Below are 20,348 nucleotides of genomic sequence, written 5' to 3' on the forward strand. Positions count from 1 at the left end.
TAGGGAGGAGAGACAGCCTCACGCCCTGTCAGAAGGGGAAAGACCCGAGCTTGACCCCTGGTGGGCACAACTAGGCCACCTGTGGCCATCCTGCCAGAAGCAGAGGGGTGGGACAGGAAACTGGACTATAAAAGGCCAGTCTCCTAGCTCAGTAGGGAGAGGGCTGCCAGAGGAGCAGGACATCTCTTCCTTGCTGCTGAGGCCTGGAGCTGAAGGAGATGGCTTCCTGACCAACGGATTTACCAGAATTGTCAGAGACCACCAACGCTGATGAACTGCTGAGACTGCCATTGGCTGTTTACCCCAGAGAGACTGAGGATGACCCCGGAGCCCAGGTGCCCCAAACTGGGAAGAGTAGGAAGGAGCCCAGGGACGCCGAATAGGGCTCGACTGTGGAATTATTGTGAACTGACTAGTGTATTGTGGGCTGACCTAATGGTGAACTACTCCGCCACTAATAGGGCTCTGGGCTGGGATGCAGTGGAGTGGGAGGGCCTGCGTCCCCCTACCCCTGGTACCCCACCTGTGGAGTATGACCACTTCCCCACTCAGAGGCCAGGAGGCCTGAATTGGTCTGGTGCCTGTCGGAGCTAGGGCGCCAGGAGAATTTACTGTTGCTTCTAGTTAACAGCTAATTCCCCACGTTGAACTGCTGGGCTGTATTGCACGGACTCAGCCTGAGCTGTAAAGTGTGAATTGCCCTGATTGAGGGACTGGGGCAGAAAGACTAATTAAAGGCCTGGGCTGATTGTCGGCCATGCCCACTAACTGCTCAGTGCCCTGATTGAGGGATTGGACAGAGGGACTAACTGCTACTTGGATTAATCACCAGGTGGACTCACCAGCTGGGAGCTACGCTCTGCTTGAGAAACCAGCAAGGAGGCACAGCCTCCCACCCTGTCAGAAGGGAAGAGGCACATGTCCCTCCTTACAGGCATACATGTCTCCCTGGGACGTGCTTCTCTGCACTAAAAGAAAAGGTTGCAAGTCCCTTAAGGGACGTTCAGTATAAGCTACTATGAGCAGAGTTGGCCATGCTAAAGAGCAGTTCAACATTGCAGGAGAGGAGAAGGAAGGAAAACATTAGTGCTTCTTTGCTGACTCTCCTGCTAAGGGACCTGCTATGCGTCACCAGGAAAGGAAAAGCCTTGGAACTATGAGTCAGAGTAGGTGCTCTGCAGTGGGAACGCCTTCTGCTAAGACGTGGTTGTGCTGTTTCTTAATTAAAAAAAAAAAAATTGATTAAAAAAATTTATCCGTGTCTTACCTGAAAATTTCCTTTCTTGGAGTAATGAGGACCATAGATCCATAAGACTGGGACTCTATACAGCCTTGGAGGCAGACCAAATATATTAAGAGGTGTGGCGCCACCTCTGAGGGTATGTCTACACTACAAAATTAGGTCTTTTTTTTTTTTTAGAAATAGATTTTGTACAGTCGATTGTGCGTGTCCCCACTAAGCGCATTAAGTCAGCAGAGTGCGTCCACAGTACTGAGGCTAGTGTTGACTTTTGGAGCATTGTACTGTGAGTAGCTATCCCACAGTTCCTGCAGTTTCCACCGCCCATTGGAATTCTGGGTTGAGCTTCTAATGCCTGACGGGGCAAAAACATTGTTGTGGGTGGTTTTGGGTACATGTCATCAGGCCCCCCTCCCTCCGTGACAGCAACGGCAAACCATCATTTTTCCCCTTTTTTCCTAGGTTACCTGTGCAGACGACATACCACGGCAAGCATGGAGCCTGCTCAGCTCACCGTCACCATACGTCTCCTGGTTGCTGCTGGCAGACCTGGTACTGCATTGCTACGCAGCAGCGGCTCCTTGCCTTCATGGCAGCAGATGGTGCAGTACGACTGCTGTCATCGTCATCTCCTGGGTGCTCCTGGCCAACCTCAGTGAGGTCGGTCAGAGGGCTGCCTGGCCAGACATGGGTGCTCCTGGCAGACCTCGATGAGGTTGGTCAGGGGCGCCTGGACATAAATGGGAGTGACTCTTCTTTAAAGTTTCATCTCATGGAGATTCAGTCCTGCCTGGAATATCATGCGAGCTAGAGGCTTCTGCCCTGCCTCAGGCTGCTCTCCCAGCTGGCAGCACTCCAGCCTACCCCTTGTTCCCATGGCTCATGAAGCCTGGACAGTAGTAAGGAGCAGTTCAACTATAGGCTGAGCAAGTGCAGAATGGTGGTAAAATGTGCATTTGGATGTTTAGAAGCCGCTGCCTCTCTGGTTCTTTGGTAGGCTTGCCTGAGCTCCTTAAGTTTCATGCGGAACTGCTCTGGGTCCCTGTTATAGCCTCTGTCCTTCATGCCCTTGGAGATTTTTTTCAAATATTTGGGCATTTCATCTTTTGGAATGGAGTTCTGATAGCACAGATTCCTCTCCCCATACAGCAATCATATCCAGTACCTCCCTTTCAGTCCATGGTGGAGCTCTTTTGCTATTCTGGGACTCCATGGTCACCTCTGCTGATGAGATCTGCACGGTCACCTCTGAGCTCGCCACGATGGCCAAACAGGAAATGAAATTCAAAAGTTCGCAGGTCTTTTCTTGTCTACCTGGCCAGTGCATCTGAGTTGAGAGTGCTGTCCAGTGCGGTCACAATAGAGCACTCTGGGATAGCTCCAGGAGGCCAAGATTGTCTAATTGCATCCACACTACCCCAAATTCGACCCAGCAAGGTCAATTTCAGCACTAATCCCCTCGTCGAGGAGGAATACAGAAATCGATTTTAAGAGCCCTTTAAGTCCACAAAAATGGCTTTGTCGTGTGGACGGGTGCAGGATTAAATTGATCTAACGCTGCTAAATTCGACCTAAACTCATAGTGTAAACCAGGGGCTAAAACCACCAGTCAATACTTCCAAAGCCTAGGAAAAACTAAGCACTCTCTCTAACTTAAGCAGTAAGACTAAACAGAACAATCCTCATGCAGAGCAAGCAATTCAATGAGTAATCAACTGAGCACCGATTAATAATTCGTCTTTTCCCAATTAACAGCCCATTCAGGGTGGCTTGGGTTCTATGGACCTCATGACCCCAAGAAAGGAAATTTTCAGGTAAGATAGATACATTTTCCTATTCTTATTCAAAATGAGGTCCACAGATCTAGGACATTAGGATTTTTATAGCACTGTCCACTTGGTGGCACGGAGGAACTATATATAGTTAAGTACAGATAACCCTTTCCTAATAGAAACTACAATGAGCACCCACTCACGGAAGGTAGCATCAGATGACAATTGGATGTCCAGTGTACAGCATCTGAAGGTGCTCTAACCAGATGACCCATGTGACTACTTTACAGATTTTCTTGTCTGAGGCATACGATCTATCTGCCCATGAAGCTGCTACAGCATTGAGGGAGTTAGCTCTGATATTTGAAGATGAAGTTAGAAGCATGCAAGTCAAAAAGCCTGAGATGCAATATCTCAGCCCCCTGGAAATGGATGATTTTTGAGGCTCTCTTTCCCTTTGACACTGGATAAAAAAAGCACAAACAAAGCATTTGTCTTTCTGACCCAATCTGTGTGGTTAAATATATACTTTGAGAGCTCTGCAGTCATCCAAAGTATGCCACAATTTCTCTCTGGAGTACAATGGATCTGGACAAGAGGATGGAAAAACAATTTCCTGTGTTTTATGGAATCTGGAGTTAATCTTTAGTCTGAAGTCAGGGCCAGTTTGAATACCCTTTTAGCTTTATGAACATGCAGTATTGACGTTCCAGAAAAAGAGCTCCTAACTCAGACACCCTGCACAGAAACATGACTTTATTTGGGCATAAGCTTTTGTGGGCTATAACCCACTTCATCATCTGAAGTTTGTTTTAGCCCACAAAAGCTTATGTCCAAGTAAATATGTTAGTCTCTAAGATGCCACAAGGACTCCTGGGTTTTTTTTTTTTTGGCTGATAAAGACTAACATGGCTACCCCTTTGAAACCCGAAAAATGACTGTCATCCAAAAAGGCCATTTTAATGGTTAGAAAGTAATGAGACACCTTCATGAATTGTTCAAATGGACGGCTTCTAATGGCACTGAGAACCAGGGCTGCCCAGAGGATTCAGGGGGCTTGGGGCAAAGCAATTTCGGGGGTCCCTTCCATAAAAAAAAGTTGCAATACTATAGGATATATTCTTATGGGGGCCCCTCTGGGGCCCAGGGCAAGTTGCCCCACTTGACCCCCCACCCCCGCGCGGCCCTGCTGAGAACCAGCTAAAAGCCAAAAATCAAAAACAACAAAACACCATTATGCACACCAGAAAGATGTAGAAGAGATGCTGCTCTCCTCAGAAAAATGCTGGATATCTAGGTAAGATTAAATTCACTACCCGTCCATTTCACTAATGATGCTAGACAAACAGCAACTAGACCTTTGAGAGTCTGAACTGTCAGGCCTAACCCGAATCCATTCGAAGAAATTAGAGGATCTGTGGTCCCAATGCAAATGTGGGGGTGAAACCCTGGTGCTAGCCCCAATGGTTAAAACTCAACCAGGCCCTTGAATAGGCTGAGTTAATAGATTTGTTTCTGGAAGTGAAAATTGTGAGTATTAGATCGCTAAATAACCTATTTGGCTTAAGAGGCTCCGGTTCAAGAACCAGGCAGCAGGGCTCAGACTGTCTGAATTCTGATTGGCCCTTGTAATAGCATATCCCTTCTGAATGGAAATCAGGTGGGGGTTTTTTGTATCATATCAAGGAGACTGTAGAACCAAAGCCTCTTTGGTCAGAATGGGGATACTAGAATTATCAGTGCTGCTTCTCTCCTAATAGTCTGTAGCATTCTGGTGTGAAGAGAAAAAGGGAGTTAAGACGTAAGAATCCATTTCGGCTATCTTTGCAACAAGGCATCTCTTGTCTTGGCTGTGATCCCACTGGCAAGAGAACAACACTGAAACCTTGTGATTCAGGCGGGAAGCAAACAGATCTATAGCTGAGATACTAAATATCTTTATCAAGAGATAAGTGTAGGTCCCATTCTGGAGGATCTAAGTTTTGCCAGCTGAGCCAGTCAGCCATGACATTCAATTCTGCCTTGGATGTGAAGGTAACAAGTTGATTGCAGATTTTTCTTTGCCCAACTCATCAGGAGGTGAGCTTCTCTTTGAAGGACTATAGTCCTTGTTCCTTTTGTCTGTTGATGTATGACATGCCTGAGGTGTTGTCTATCATGGTCAGGGCATTAGGTAAATTCGGATGAGGGAGCAGAGCTTTGAACCCATACTGGATTGCCCTGAGCTCTCACCACTTTATGCTGTGCTTTCTCTCTTGTTTGGACTAGACCCCTTGGGCAGTCCTTGAACCCATGAGAATCCTCACTGAGGTGCAGATAAGAGACAGCTGAGAGATAAGAGAAAGCTCTGTAGCAACCTCATGTGAGCATTGGATCTCTAAGAATAACCACAGAAGAGATCACTGATCCCAAAAGAGTATGAATTGGTACTTTTCTTGAGAGGTTAACTATTTTGATAGAGTTCTCTGCTTCTTGTGTCTTTGCGGCAATAAACAACTTTGTAGAGGGCAGTGACTGTTCCTACTCAGAGACTGGAAATACACTGAGACTTAACTGATTTTTTTCAGAAAACCTTGGCTCTGAAGCATCCTTATTGCTTTGGTGGTACAATCAATGAGGCTTGGTAAAGAAGTCACCCAGGAATGGGTAGACATAGACCCTTTCCTGTCTGAGAGCAGATATTAACACTACCAGCACTTCCGTAAATACTTGCAATGCTGTTGTTAAACCATTGCTGTATTGGTAATGTGGTGCTCTGAGGATAAAGCTAAGGAAGCATCTGTGATACTGTCAAATTGGACATAGGCATCTTTCATATCTACGGATGTCATGGAGACCCTCCATTGATGACATCTAATGTGGATGTTACGGTCTCTATCTTGGATTTTTCATTTTTTTTTTTTTAAATGGATCTGTTGAGATACTTGATGTTGAGAAATGCTCTGTAGTCTTCTGACTTTTTTAAGTAAAGGCACAATATGGAATAAGGACATGATTCCTCTGAAGAGGATGAACAGATTAAATTATTCCCATTTGTAGCAGATGGGCTATAGCAGATTTGTATGGCTCTCTGCACACCCTGACTCCTCCTATTCCTTAGGGAGAAGCCTTAGCACATGTGTTTTGTTTTATTTTTTACAAAGCCTGAGAGACAGCACACTTGCAACACTGGCCACCCAGATGACAGTTCTTTTGTTTATTTATCTTGTTGGCCTGACACCCCGAGATAGTTTTCATGCCCAAAGGAGGGGCTAAGATTATGCCTGTGTGGATTTGGCTGCCTGTGAAAGGTCTGTATAGTGAGGAGGGCACTCTTTCAGGTAAAATTTTTTCCTCAGTTAGAAACATCTAGTCCCTGACCATTAAGGAAAAAAAAAAGGCACAATTATCTTTGATAGTGATACCAGGAGGACTTTTGACTGGTGTATACCAAGGAACCTTCTGGAAGATATGGAAACTCATAAGGGAGCTGAGGAGAACAGCCAAATACTTTCCTAGTCTTTAGGTGTATTAGGAAAATCATTACCCCACTATCACACACTCAAAGGATGCATAAGGAGGGACATATAGCTATAGCCTGTCTGACGTTATCGACAAACCTCATAATTGTAGATCACCATCCTCGGTACACTTTTTATCAAAGTCTATTCTCTGAGTGGTGTTTATTTTAATAAATTTTATTATTTGAGTCATTAGCTATGATTTGGAGTACTGGCCTTCCTCTCATAAGCAGGGAGAACTCCCTTTGTGGGATTGTGTGTATGCATGGCTACGGGAAACAGTGCATGTCCAAAATGTGCACAGACTTGCCATGATGCACTCTGTGAGTGAGAAGAGGGGAACCCAACACTGACTATCCCCTGAGCTGGGCTCTGCGAGAGTGATCTGGGGAACTAAGTGCCTAGGATTTCTGCCTTGCTGTACTCCATGAAAGTGAGCAGAGGAACCAGACGCTAAGGATTATCTGTCCTGCTACATTCTGCAAATTTATGCAGTTTGAGGGAAACTGATTTCACTTTATGCCTTTTAGAGAGCCCCCCAGAGGAATCCCCTAAATCAGACTCTTAGGGTATATCTGTACTACCAGCTGGATTGGCAGGTAGTGTTCGATGTATTGGGAATCGATTTATCACATCTCGTCTGGATGCCAGTACTTCACCTCAGCAGGAAGAGTAAGCGGAGTTGACGAGGGAGCCGCGGAAGTCGACTCGCCGCTGTGAGGACAGCCAGGTAAGTCGAACTAAGATACTTCGACTTCAGCTACGCGAATAGCATAGCTGACGTTGCATATCTTAGTTCGATGCCCCCCACTAGTGTAGCCCAGGTCTTAGAAAATGAAGGGGTGGGGGTTGTGTGTTTGATGTTGGATTGACTAGAGGGGTCTGAACATCTTTCTTATGCCTACCCTTAAACCTCATCAAAAGGGGAGAGAGATTTTAGACTGATGGTTTGGATGGGCGCGAACCTTCTGGTTACCTCTTGAGTAGCTCTGAGAAAGAGAGGTTTTGTGCTGGATGGGGTTCCAAAGCTTCTCCATGGTCATCAGACACGGCTATGAATGTGGGCTCCAGTGGCTGGGTGGGAAACTTCCCTGGCCCTCTGATATTGTGCTTCAACCTACACTCACCCCAAGTTGTGGGGAAGAAGGGAACAGAGGAGGAGTTGCCACTTGCTGATGCCGGGGCAAATGCTGTCCCCTGTCATGTGTATCAGGTTCAGGAATTTTTGTAGATAAGCTGCTGCCATTGCTTCCAGGAAGCTTTCCTGATCAGGGAGGGAGACTGAAGGAAACCCTGCCCCTTCCTGAGCACTTGAGAAGCTTGGATCTTCACAGAACAGGCCATGATCTCCATGCACGCACCTAATCAGAGGGCTGCTGCAAGGAGACACGTCAGTTTTCTTCTCTGCCATGCTGCACTACAGGTGGGTGTGCGTGCAGGGAATACAGAGTCCTCCAGTGACTGAGAAGAAAGGGAATCCTCTCTGTCAATAAAGGCAGATCCCGACAGCTTGGAGAGTTTGCCATTTTTTTTCCCTTTTCTTTCTCACTAAATTTCCTCTGAAGCAGGGAGGAGCTGGTCTGCCTGCCTGCAGCTGGAAATGCAAATACAAACTGGCAGTTTCTCAGAGGTGAAGCCATACCTCCATTGCCTCTGATTGACAAGTTTAGTCTGCCTAGAGCAGTGGTTCTCAACCTTTCCAGACTACTGTACCCCATTTCAGATGTCTGATTTCAGTCCCAGGCGGTGGGGCTTTGGCTCCAGCATGTATCTTAGCTTTGCGGGGGCCTTGCTTGCCACCCCCCCTAAAACCATCCCCAGGTCGAGAAACTCTAATATAGTCTATAGAGCAGTATAAACAAGTCACTTATCTGTATAAAATTTTCACTAGTGCTTTTCAAGTAGACTGCTGTAAAACTAGGAAAATATTTAGATGAGTTGACATGCCCTCTGGAAGATCTCTGTGTACCCTCAGGGCTCCATGTAACCAAGGTCATGGATCTGTGGACCTCATTACAAATAAGACAGAACAACTTTCATAAGAATTGTAACAAAACAGAGTTAGAATCAACCCTGCATCAAATGTTTACAGGAGGATACTTCAACAGGACTGATTTCAAGACAATAACGAGACCAAGGTCCACCAGTACCCTCCTCCACATGTGGGTAAAAAAAGGCTACAACCATTCCATTATTCCAGCCAGCAGTGAGTACGAGCTACACCGGCCAAATTAAGAGTTCACATGACTCAGGAACAGCCTAACCTTCCCCACTCCTGCAAACCCATTTCCTTGGGCCACTTTGTGACGTTCCCTGTGGGGAGAGGGGCTGGAAGCTACCATGGTCCGGAGGTGTACTTCTTTCTTCCTCTACCCTGGGGCTGCAGCAGGTGATCAGCATTGTGACTAGAAAGCCAGGATCCCAAAGATCTTCCCTTGATTCTCAGCCACTTCTGGATACCAAACCCCTGATTTTAAAGAAGAGGATTATTTCCACAAAGCAGGAATTTAAAAGGAAAAGCATTCTGTCTGATCAGGGCAGAGTTTTACCACTGGTCTCTGGCAACAACCCCCACCCAGATTTGTTTAAAAAAAAAAAATCTACCAGTTAATCCTTCAGACAGGCTTATTTTGTAGCTGAAGTCACTTACTTCCAGTGAATGCTATCCAGCGGGCATATTTAGTAGCTTCTCTTCGCCAGTGGGAAGCCACTAGCAAACCACATGTGACAGTCAGTGAAATGATTCCCATAATGATGAAAAATAATGTGGTGACCCACTCAGGGGGCAGCCTTGGAGGAATACAGGTCCTGTCACGTCCATGGATGGTTTGACACTGTCGCACAAGGCCAACAGTGAGTGCACCTGAAAATACAGAGAGGTAAGTCTTAGCAGGATCTACTTTTCCAAAGTACTATTCTGAGATGTCCTCATCTTCCCCATTGAAGGCTCAGTGTCATACCAAGACTCAGTCTAGCCAGAGAGGGTGGATGTGGCTCTCCTATGAAGTCTGTCAATGTCATTCAATGTCAGCTGGAGTGGTGATATGGGGGGAGTCGAGGGGGAGAAGAGGGAGGGTGAGTCAGCTGGGTCTAGCGCTGCACCCATTTTGCTCAGCACAGTATTCGGAAAGGTAACACAAATAAATTGTTTCTCCACACCTGTAAAATACAAATTTACTGCCGTAAGGCACAACACGTATGTGTCTAGATCATAGCTAGAATGCGTCTTTTGAAGGATGCACTTGAGAATATCCCTTTCAGAATTCTTTCATCCAAGAGGCTAGGTCCTGTCTTCTGATAGTTAAACAGGCAAGTTAAATACATACTAGGGTTTCTATGTTACCAGATTTAAAGGTCACTTTAATCCATTCAGTACACAGGATGCAAGAGAATGGGTCTAATTATTACAAATATTCTAATGTTGTGCCACAACCTGCAGCCTATAGGAAAAAGAAACTAAGGTAATTAAAAAGTTATAGTTCACTTCCAGTTTAGTAACGGAAGAATCATTTAACACACAGAATATAGGAAAGACAATAATGCAATGCACAGAGTTTTGTAAGTGGCACAAGATTAGGTACTTTCCATTAAACCCAAATAGTTTTGATTTTAAGTGTAAATTTACTGCTTTCAAGCACGGCTGCTGGAATTAGGGGTGTTGAGGTGCGGCAGGGTTTCCATCATATTTACAGTTTTGTTCAATGGCTTTCAGCACCCCCACTATGAAAGCAGTGACATTGCAACAACTTTTAAGACGCACAAAGAAGTTTTTACAGTCCAATACTAACTGCAAAAAACTTAATTTACTGGAAAATTTGAGCCCAGACATAACATGAGATTCAAAGAGACCGTCTGCCAATGTCTCTAAAATCTTGAATCCTGCATTTTGTAGTACAATCAATTCGACCCCTATTCACAAATCCTTGTCACATGTAAAGATGATTTCCTACAGCCAAATCAAAGATAAACTCAGCAGTTCATAGTATTATCTTACATTAGTTAAAAAAAAAATCAACCCCCTCCCCCAAATATTAGACACTGTAAACAAGTGTTGCTATACTTAAAAGGACACTTTAAAAATGGAACTGGGAAATTGAAGTTCTGTGAGCTATTCAGGAGCAGAAAAGATTTCTGTATCCTATTCTTAATGCTTTTCCAAAAGAGAAAATATGCAAACCAAAAACACTCAACTCACTGACCGGAACAACGGCTGGTGTTTACACCTACCCTCCAGGATGCCAGGGCCAGAAATAGGCACAAGCCCCTTTTGTGAGTACACACAGACTGCCTGCTTATGCTCCCAGCACTCATGCCCAGCAGAATCAAAACAAACGCAGGTTGTTATTTTTGAGTAATAAGATAGTGTCCTAGGTCAGATTTTCTCTTTCTGCTGGAACATTTTAAAAACAAGAGCAGAATCAGGAATAAGCAAATTCTGAACCAAATCTGTTCAACCAGTTCTGGAATCTTTGTCCAGGTTGTGGACCCTATTCAAATACGTCCTTTTAGTTACATGTTTTTTTAACAAAAACATGCAGACAGGTGGAGTTCTCTCTGGTTAAGACAACCCTGCAAACAAACCTACAAGCCCCAAGTTACAGCAACAAGATTATTCCATATCCTGGGAAAATTAGTAGTTTCTGCTCAAACATATAGAGATGTGTAACAGTAGGATTGATGTAGTCAGGATTAAGAGCATACTGGCAGAGTTACACAAGGAAGTTTGCACTATACCTACATATGGAGGACATGGCTCTAGTCTTTGCAAGAACTTTGGACTCCTCAGTCTTTTGCTGCTGAGAGCCACATGGGCTAAGATAGGTCTTCTAGATCTTGGACTGGATCTGAGCAATCTTCCAGAGGGTCTCACCTGGAGGGCTCCCTTCCAGACAAGGAGCTGCAGGAGACAGGGCTGGCATTAGCGGATAGCAAGCAGGGCAATTGCCTGGGGCCCCAAGCCACAGGGGGCCCTGCAAAGCTAAGTTACATCACAGCTACAGAGTCACTGTGGGTAAATGTAATACGAGTATTACTGTAATTTAATCTCTAAAAGTGGAAATAAATCACACTAAAGCAGAGGTTTTCAAACTGTGGGATGCCCCCCCGCCCCCAGAGGGCACAGAGGAATGTTGGGAAGGGGCATGGCAATGCCAAGCAGTTCAGGCTTCAGCCCTGGGCAGTGGGGCTTGGGCTTTGGCTTCAGCAGGGTAGGGGCCCACTCCTTAGTTTCTGCCCTGGGCCCCAGTGAGTCCAACACTGGCCCTGCAGGAAAGTCTCTTTATCCTTGTGGATTCTGGGAGCAAATGCAGAAGATCAAACACCCAGAAGGTGAATGTCCTTCTCCAGGCACCTGAGGCACCGTATGTGGCTGCAGTATGCTGGGAAGACAGCTGGGCAGGAAATGCATATTTTAACCACAGGCTCTTCTGCTTTTTCAGTTCTGCCATCACACAGAACTGAAAGAGAATCACCATCTGACTAAACTAACTGCTAATGCCAGGATGGATAAAAATCAATTATTTTTAAAAAATATATTTAAAAAAAATCAGATTTTTTTGATAAAATGCTTTTTGAGCAAAAACCTATTTAAAGATATTTTTAATTAAGATACATTATAGTGCAAAGACATCTCATCATGAAATAAGGATTATAAATTCTAATTCTATAGTATGAGACAATATATTCATGTAATGTTTAAGAAAAGTTTTTTAAATGAGTTTCAATAGTTCATGGCTTAAGGACTTGATTTTATGCAGTTCCAGGGGCTTCTGTATAGATTATTTAAGTTAATCTTTCTACCTACCCAATGAGACTAGTGCTCAGTCTAGAAGATGCCATCAGAGATGCTTAGTTTTGCTGTTCTCAAACTGTCGATTTGCGTCTCCAGAGATAACATGCTTGTTAACAGCAAATATGTTTTTAAAGAAATAAATAACATACAGAGGTGAGAAATAACAGACCTCAACCCTATTGTCCCTCTGCAAATTTGTGTATACAGAGTCAATCCCTTACCCCTCTCTAAAAGTGCAAAGTTTCAAAAAGTTCAATGAATAGAAGATTGCTCGGAGCAGAATAGATCTGGACAAGGAGAAGACATCTGGAGATAAATGTGAGAAGGGAGGGACAGGCAATAGGAACAAAAGTGGAACTGTTTGAGCAGCATATTCCAGAATTTTAGAGGTCTTTATGAGTGTAGCCTTCATTAATTTGAAATCTGCCATACCATTCTCCCACTAGAAGGGAAAATCTATAATGGCAGCAAATCCACTCTGGCTAATGCTAACTGAGAAAAAAGCAGCTCTAACTTCAAAGAGCCTGGAGAGGTTCATGTCTGTCCAGGCATATGGCTGAAAATAACAGAGGTGGCAAGAGTATTCTGCCCTTTATATAGGCTTGTCCTCAGAATGTCGGTGACGTTGAGTGGAGGGGTTGGGAAAACAAGAGTGTTCTAGTTCAGTGGTTCTCAAACTTTTGTGTTGGCGACCCCTTTCACACAGCACCTCTGAGTGTGACCCCCCCCTTGTAAATGTATAAAAATATGTTTTTAATTTAACACCATTATAAATTGGGGTTTGGGGTGGAGGCTGAAGGCTCGTGACACCCCATGTAATAACCTTACGAGCCCTGAGGGGTCCCAAGCCCCAGTTTGAGAACCCCTGCCTTAGAGTCTTGTAAATTCTATCTTATGTTCAATCACTATTGCAACTGATTTACATATGCATGCACATGCCAAAGGACAACACTGAATATTGTCAAAGAATTCAACATAAACATTTCTACATGTTGCGTTTAATCATTTCAGCCATGTGCCTAATGCAAACAGGCAAACTGATACCTGGCAACTGCCTGACGCACTGACTCAGCAAAGGAAATCTCAATTAGCCTTTCATAGCCCACTGACAAGATGTGGACAAGACAAGGCAAAAATACTGGACCAGATGTAGTTTTACACCAATATCTGCAGGACACGCGACGTGTAGCTAGAAAACAGCCACTGCTTCACTATTTGGACATCATCAAGTTCTATCTAATGTATATAATGAAAAGGCATTTGTCACTCAGAGAGTAACGATTATAGCACAATAGCTGAAAATTCAGTAAATGTTCAAAGGTGCTGGATTAAACAGCTGTGGAAACAGAAACACTTTTTAGCCACAGAACGGATACAGCACAGGAACAGGTCCCTCCATCCTCACAGTGCCCACACAACTACTCCTGGGGGAATTCTGCAACAAAAAACACAAAAATTCCTGCACACAGTATTTTCAAATTCTGCAAAATTCTGCATATTTTATTTGTCAAAATAGCACAATATAATCACACCAGTTTTAATTATTTTTTGTCATTTATTTCAAAATACCTGTTAGCAAGGATGTCTGTAACAATACAGATAACAAAAAAGACTCAGAAAAGGTTTTTTAAATCGATTCTTTACTAGGCATACTAATAGAGAACTCTGAGTAATGATTCATTTAAACTACAATACACAATCATATTTCCTGCACCCCCCCAGAAGCACTGCAAAGCCTTGCGGGAGTCAGGGGTAATGGAGGATCTGAGGGAGAGGGAAGTAAATTGGTGGGAAGGCACCTGAGTGTGAACTTGGAGGGTTGTTGGGTACGGGTGGGAAAAGTATGGAACAGGTTTTTTTGGGGAAGGGTGGGGGGGGAGACCGTTAGGGAGCTTCCCCCACCAGACCCTAGCTGACCCATAGTCTCTCCCATTCAGTCAGGCACACGTGTCCCTGTCCACATGTGTCTATGCCCCCACCCAGCCACTCTCCTGTCCGTATGTGTCCCTGTACGTCCTCCCTGTCCCCATGTGTCTGTGTCCCCATCCAGCCACCCCCATCTCTACGTAGCTCTGCACCTCCTCCCCTATCACCATGTGACCATGCCCCTCCTTCCCCTCGTGGTTCTCTGCCTCCACTCCACTCAGCCCCTGCCCCAGTCTGTCCTTCCCCACTAGCCCTTATGGGCCCCCTGTCTGACCCTCCCCCCCAGCACCCCACACGGTCTGTCTCCCCAAAGCCTGTCTCCTGACTTGGCCTGGCAGAAGCTGCGAAGAAGGCAGGCTCTCTCTCTTCCCTAGCTGGCTGGGAGCAGCTGCTGTGGTCTATCAGCACAGCGCTCTCTGGTGGGCAAAAGCCAGAACTACAGAAAGTTATTTTCTGCTGGGAGCTGCTGCTCTGTTCTACGGCCACAGTGCCTTCTGGTGGCAAAAGGCAGAACTGCAGCAACTTTTCAGCAGAAGATTTCTTCTGCACAATAAAAATATACACAGCTCATTTATTATGCGCACACAGTGGTGCAGAATTTCCCCATGAGTAACTAACAGACCTTGAACTAGAGGGACCACTTGAAGGTATGAGAATCTTTGTTTCCACACCATGCCTAACCCCAGTCTCTCTCCTGAGACTGCCAGCAAGGGCGTCAACTAGTGCCAGTCCTGGAAGCAGTATAGGATATAGATATCTGGTCCACTAGGAACTGGATTCAAACTGCCAATTCCTTTCACATAGGTCAAACAGCCTTCAGAAGTTAACAAGTCAGTCTCTACTGACTTAGGCTCAATTTAAACCAGTAACCTAGAGATGAAAGATTTCATAACCCTTTCCCTACCCCTGCATTGCCCCCAAGTCATCCAGTCCAACAAAAATACTGTCATTTTTAAACACATCCACCTGAATCACTTACAAAAATACTCCTTTGCAAACATTTTCGAGAGGATAGCTTGACTAATAATTCAATGCAGTTTTACCAGTCTCATAAAAATAAAGCATTTCATATTTGTGTAGATATATCTGTCTGCTGCTCAGAACCACCAAACTTCCACTCTTCCAACACAGTCAATCAAATGCCATCCTACTCCTGTTTCCTAGGTAACCAACAGAGCTACCAAGAAGGAAATCCATATAGTGATGGAAAGAAACAAAGACTGTTGCAGCTATTTCCTTCCCTAACAACTATGAATTATTAAAAGTGTCACAATGATACCAGGACTGAGACACCGTGGCATAAGAAATGCACATTATAACAGAAGATTATTACTGTTCTTCATTATTTGCTTGTAGGAGAATCCAAAATTACCCATGTAATGTATGGCCACAGAAAGACTGTTCCTGCCCTGAAGAGCTTACAACCCAATAAGAAACAGACACAAAGGAGGGTGAGAGTGGAGTGGGGATACCAAGTCAGAAGTACAATAAAAAGTCACATGGCCCATAAGTCTACTTATGAGATATTTCCTTTGTTCTTAAATCTTTCTTACCTCTTCATCTCGATACCTGCCCATCCTCAGTCCTCACCTATCATCCATTGCTATTGAACCTGTTACATTTTCCTGTTTTTATTTAAAAAAAACCAACAAACTACTCTATTTAAAGGCATCAACTTCTATCCACCACATCTTCCCTAGCCACAGCCTCTATTCCAGTCTCATTACACTCCTACCTCCCAAAAGGCAAGCACTTCCCTGGCACAAATGCTCACTACTAACATCAGACACAGTATTGTAACCCTTTCAGAGGAGGTAAAAATAGCCAACTGTCATCTATTTACCGTCTACATATACTTAGCGTGCTCCCCCCTACCCCACCACTTGTGCTAAAAGTCCCTGGATTTGATCACCAGGGGAGTGGGGTGGTGAGGGAAGCTGGCAGAGCATTTTTCTTAAACAAACAGGTGAAGCAGGTTCCACAGTCTGACAGAACCCACATCTTCAGTCACAGGACTCAGTGTAGAGCCATTCTGTTTACTCTGGATTTTGCTTAATAGGGTGATTGTAGGTAAAATTTTGGCTTACTGCTGATTGTGGCACATAACTTAGGCCTGGTCTACACTATGGGGTTAGGTCAAATTTAGCCGATTAGGTTGATTTTAAAATGAATGTGTCCACACAACCAACCCTGTTCCGTCGACTTAAAGGGCTCTTAAAATCGACTTCTGTACTCCTCCCCCGACGAGGGAATGAGCGCTAAAATCGATCTTTCTGGGTTGAATTTGGGATAGCGCGGGCACAAATTGACGGTACTGGCCTCTGGGAGTTATCTCAGAGTCCTCCAATGTGACCGCTCTGGACAGCACTTTGAACTCCGATGCACTAGCCAGGTACACAGGAAAAGCTCTGGCAACTTTTGAATTTAATTTCCTGTTTGGTCAGTGTGGCGAACTCAGCAGCACAGGTGACCATGCAGTCCCCCCAGAATCATAGAGCATAGAATGTTTCTACGCTCCCCCTATCATCTCTGTCCCTGAGGTTATCGCAGATTAGAAGGTGAAAAAAAAACGCACTCACGATGACATGTTTTCCGAACTCATACAGTCCTCCTGCACTGATAGGGCACAGCTTAATGCATGGAAGCAGAGGCCAGGAGAGAATTAAGTGAGCGCCAAGAGTGGAGACAGGACATGATGCTGAGGAAAGCCAGCAAGAGCACAGACCCCCGCTGCATCCACTGTATAACTGCCTACCCTCCTCCCCATGTTCCATAGCCTCTTCACCGAGATGCCCAAGAACTCAGAGGGGAAGCTCCAGGCATCCAGCCACTCCACTCCAGAGGATGGCCCAAGCAACAGAAGGTTGTCATTCAAACAGTTTGATTTTTAGTGTGACTACAATAAGCAATGTGGCCACATCCTTCCCTCCTCCCCCACCTCACCCAGGCTACCTCGTCCATTATTAATTTTTAAAAAAATGAGATAAAGAAAGTATGCATGGTTTCAAAACAATAGTTACTTTATTTCAAAGGGTGGAGGGTGATTGGCTTACAGGGAATTAAAATCAACAAAGGGGGCGGGTTTGCATCAAGGAGAAACACACACAACTGTCACACCGTAGCCTGGCCAGTCATGAAACTGGTTTTCAAAGCCTCTCTGATGCGCAGCGCGCCTTGCTGTGCTCTTCTAATCACCCTGGTGTCTGGCAGCTCAAAATTGGACACCAGGCGATTTGTCTAAACCTCCCACCCCGCTATAAATGTCTCCCCCTTACTCTCACAGATATTATGGAGTACACAGCAAGCAGCAATAACAATGGGAATGTTGGTTGCGCTGAGGTCTGACGTAGACAGCAAACACTGCCAGTGAGCTTTTAAAGTGCATGATGGTGAGCTGAGTGGGCTCCATGCTTGCCATGGTATGGCGTTTGCACGGGTAACCCAGGAAAAAAGGCGCAAAACCACTGACAGCCATTGCTTTCACGGAAGGAGGGGCAACTGACGACATGTACCCAAAACCACCCACGACAATGTTTTTGCCCCATCAGGCATTGGGAGCTTAACCCAGAATTCCAATAGGAGGTGGAGACTGCGGGAACTGTGGTATAGCTACCCACTGTGCTCTGCTCCGTAAGTCCATCCTAGCCACGGTAGTGAGGACACACTCTGCCGACTTAATATGCTTAGTGGGGACATACACAATCGACTGTATAAAATCAATTTCTAAAAGTCGACTTCTATAAAATCGATTTGATTTCATAGTGCAGACATACCCTCAGATGCCATTGATATAAAACACTTAGGTTTAGTGTGTTTTAATAATGATTTAAGTAGATGAGCCCAGGCTAATTGGGCACTTTAAATAAAAATACAGAAAAAGGAAGAATTGTGGTCTTCTAACGCCACACATGCAGGATAGCTTTTTGTATATAAATAGCGGAACAGATCAGCTAAGGCTTCTGCCCTCCTCCACACACCCTTTTTTTTTTTTTGAGCAGAGGAAAAGAAAGGAGCTGCGGAGGGTTGTTCATTGGTGGTGAGAAGGCACTTTTTATGAAGGAAATGCTAACATTTTATTGTAACCTATTACATTGTACATTACTTGATCCTGGACAAGTAAATATTAAAAAAACCTGGCTAAAAATTCTGTCTTGTGACTGGAGAGCTCTCTTCCTCTTCATACACTGGAAAGGGGAACCAAATGTCTAGATCTCTCTTCTTCTGTGCTTCTCTTGTATATGAGCTCAGTGTCAAAGCCTTCCATTATAAGAACAGTCCATATTTTATTATGCCCAAATTCAGTAGGAGGGGATCATATGTATACAATAATGTGCAATACAGGGTATAGCTGCTAACAAAAAGAAATTAATTTATCTTTCTGTTTAAAATGCAGCTCCTTTACTGGAGCATTAAGTAAGTAGTTCAGAGCTCTCCAGGAAGCAGCATTTTTGTTATAAAATGAATCTCTAAGAGTTTCCTCTCAATAGTGCTTAATTCCTGAACACAGCCACCACATATGTAATAATGTTTACCTTTTCCTACAGCCCCACCAAAACAGCACCTTCCTAGTAGCTAAAATGATGATGATCTCAGCTGGAGTTAAATGTAATCTCTATGGCAATTTATAAAATGTTATGACCTACACAAACTTAAGATGCACAGTCCCTTTCCTATATTTAGAGACTCATTCATCCAGATCCATTTTTTTTTTGTTCAAATCCCTTTCCCATCTGGGTTGTTTTCTTATCAACATCTTTTTCAATCAAAATTGTATATATCTTAGAAATTAAACCTTTTGTTCCAGCCTGCTCCCGGGTCAACTCCTCAAATGTGTTTACAGATCTAGATAGAGTCACCCGATATCCAGATTTCACAATAAAATCTTTTGACTTGTAAATGCTGAAAGTCAAGTGTGTCTAAACTCTACCCAGCTGGTAACTGGAAAGGAGCAAAGTCCAGACCCACTTCATTAGGAGGTACAGATTTCAGCTCGCTCTCTTTTTAATAGTGGTGGCCTGCAGAGGCAACAAGTTCCAACACTCTGTTATTTGACCCATACGAAGACCCCAAGAATCAAGATGGAGCACGGTGTGGACTGACGCTCTCTATTAAACGTTAAGGATAACCATAGGGCTTACTTTAGCCAACTTAGCCTTAAGCATGTCTGCTTGCTTCCCATCTGCAGTCATGCCTCTCATGGAGGCTTCCATCAGCCAGTCGATGAACAGATGAGGACTTTTGGTGGGGGATAAATAGGACTAATTCAGATTTTAGACTAGACTACAGTAATTCTAATGTAACCCCCCTTTAGTACAGAATAAGCAGAAGCTGTTTTGAAAGAGTATATTTCAAAGTTGTCCAAGTGGTGCAGCTGCAGCTATAAAAGGGTAAAATGAGGTATTTACTTCTCTAAGTATATCTTGGTGTACTTTGCCTTTTAATAAATGTACACACATGGAGTGGTATTCAGGGCATGAGCTTCATATAAGCAGAAGAACAAAATTCCATAGCCAGGAAGCTGCAGTTTGTGTGTCACTCCGGCCTTTCCCAAAACTCCATGGAATTTACATTACAGATTCACTGCTGCCACAGTCAGAGAGGGTGTTTCTGGGCATGGGATTATCAAGCTCCATGCATCTTAGTGTATAACCCACCCAAACTTCAAACCCTATAAACTTCTCCACGAAAGGGTTCTTCATGCTCCTGGCTAAGCCGTGCAGGACATTATGCAAGCGCTTTTGAGAAGGCCAGAATAGAGAGTAAAACCCTGCTTTTGCAGTATTCCTATTTTTTGCAGTATTTGTACCCATTTTGGAAGCCATATATGGGTGGGTGTAGCAAAGGGAAAGCAACGTGAAGAGCAAATGATAGAGAACGACACAAAACTGGAAAGGGAGGGAGAAGAATTTTGGTTAAAGGTACTGGGACAGCCTCTTCTGCTTACAAAACACACCCGACTTTTTATATAATTTCACAGGTTGCAGAATATTTGTACTCCCCCTCCCTGGTCTCGTAGCAGTAACTAGAGAAAAACCTCAAACACAAGAGAACAGAGTTGATTCTTTCTCTCTTTCCTCGTAGCCTGTTCCTGCCCTGGGAACAATAGGAAAGTCAACACA

The 20,348-nt window shown here is 44.4% G+C and overlaps 1 protein-coding gene across 1 annotated transcript in view; it reads right to left on the bottom strand.

Annotated features, from left to right (window-relative positions):
• Nucleotides 1-20,348, bottom strand: part of MOSMO (modulator of smoothened) — a 48,358-nt gene that overhangs the window by 6,309 nt on the left and 21,701 nt on the right. Inside the window, exon 2 of the mRNA XM_032802151.2 lies at nt 9,163-9,375. Coding sequence (XP_032658042.1) covers nt 9,163-9,375 — 213 coding nt within the window. The remainder of the gene's footprint in view (nt 1-9,162; nt 9,376-20,348) is intronic.

This window comes from Chelonoidis abingdonii, chromosome 9 (assembly GCF_003597395.2).
Source record: "Chelonoidis abingdonii isolate Lonesome George chromosome 9, CheloAbing_2.0, whole genome shotgun sequence".
NCBI classification, from domain to species: Eukaryota; Metazoa; Chordata; order Testudines; family Testudinidae; genus Chelonoidis; species Chelonoidis abingdonii.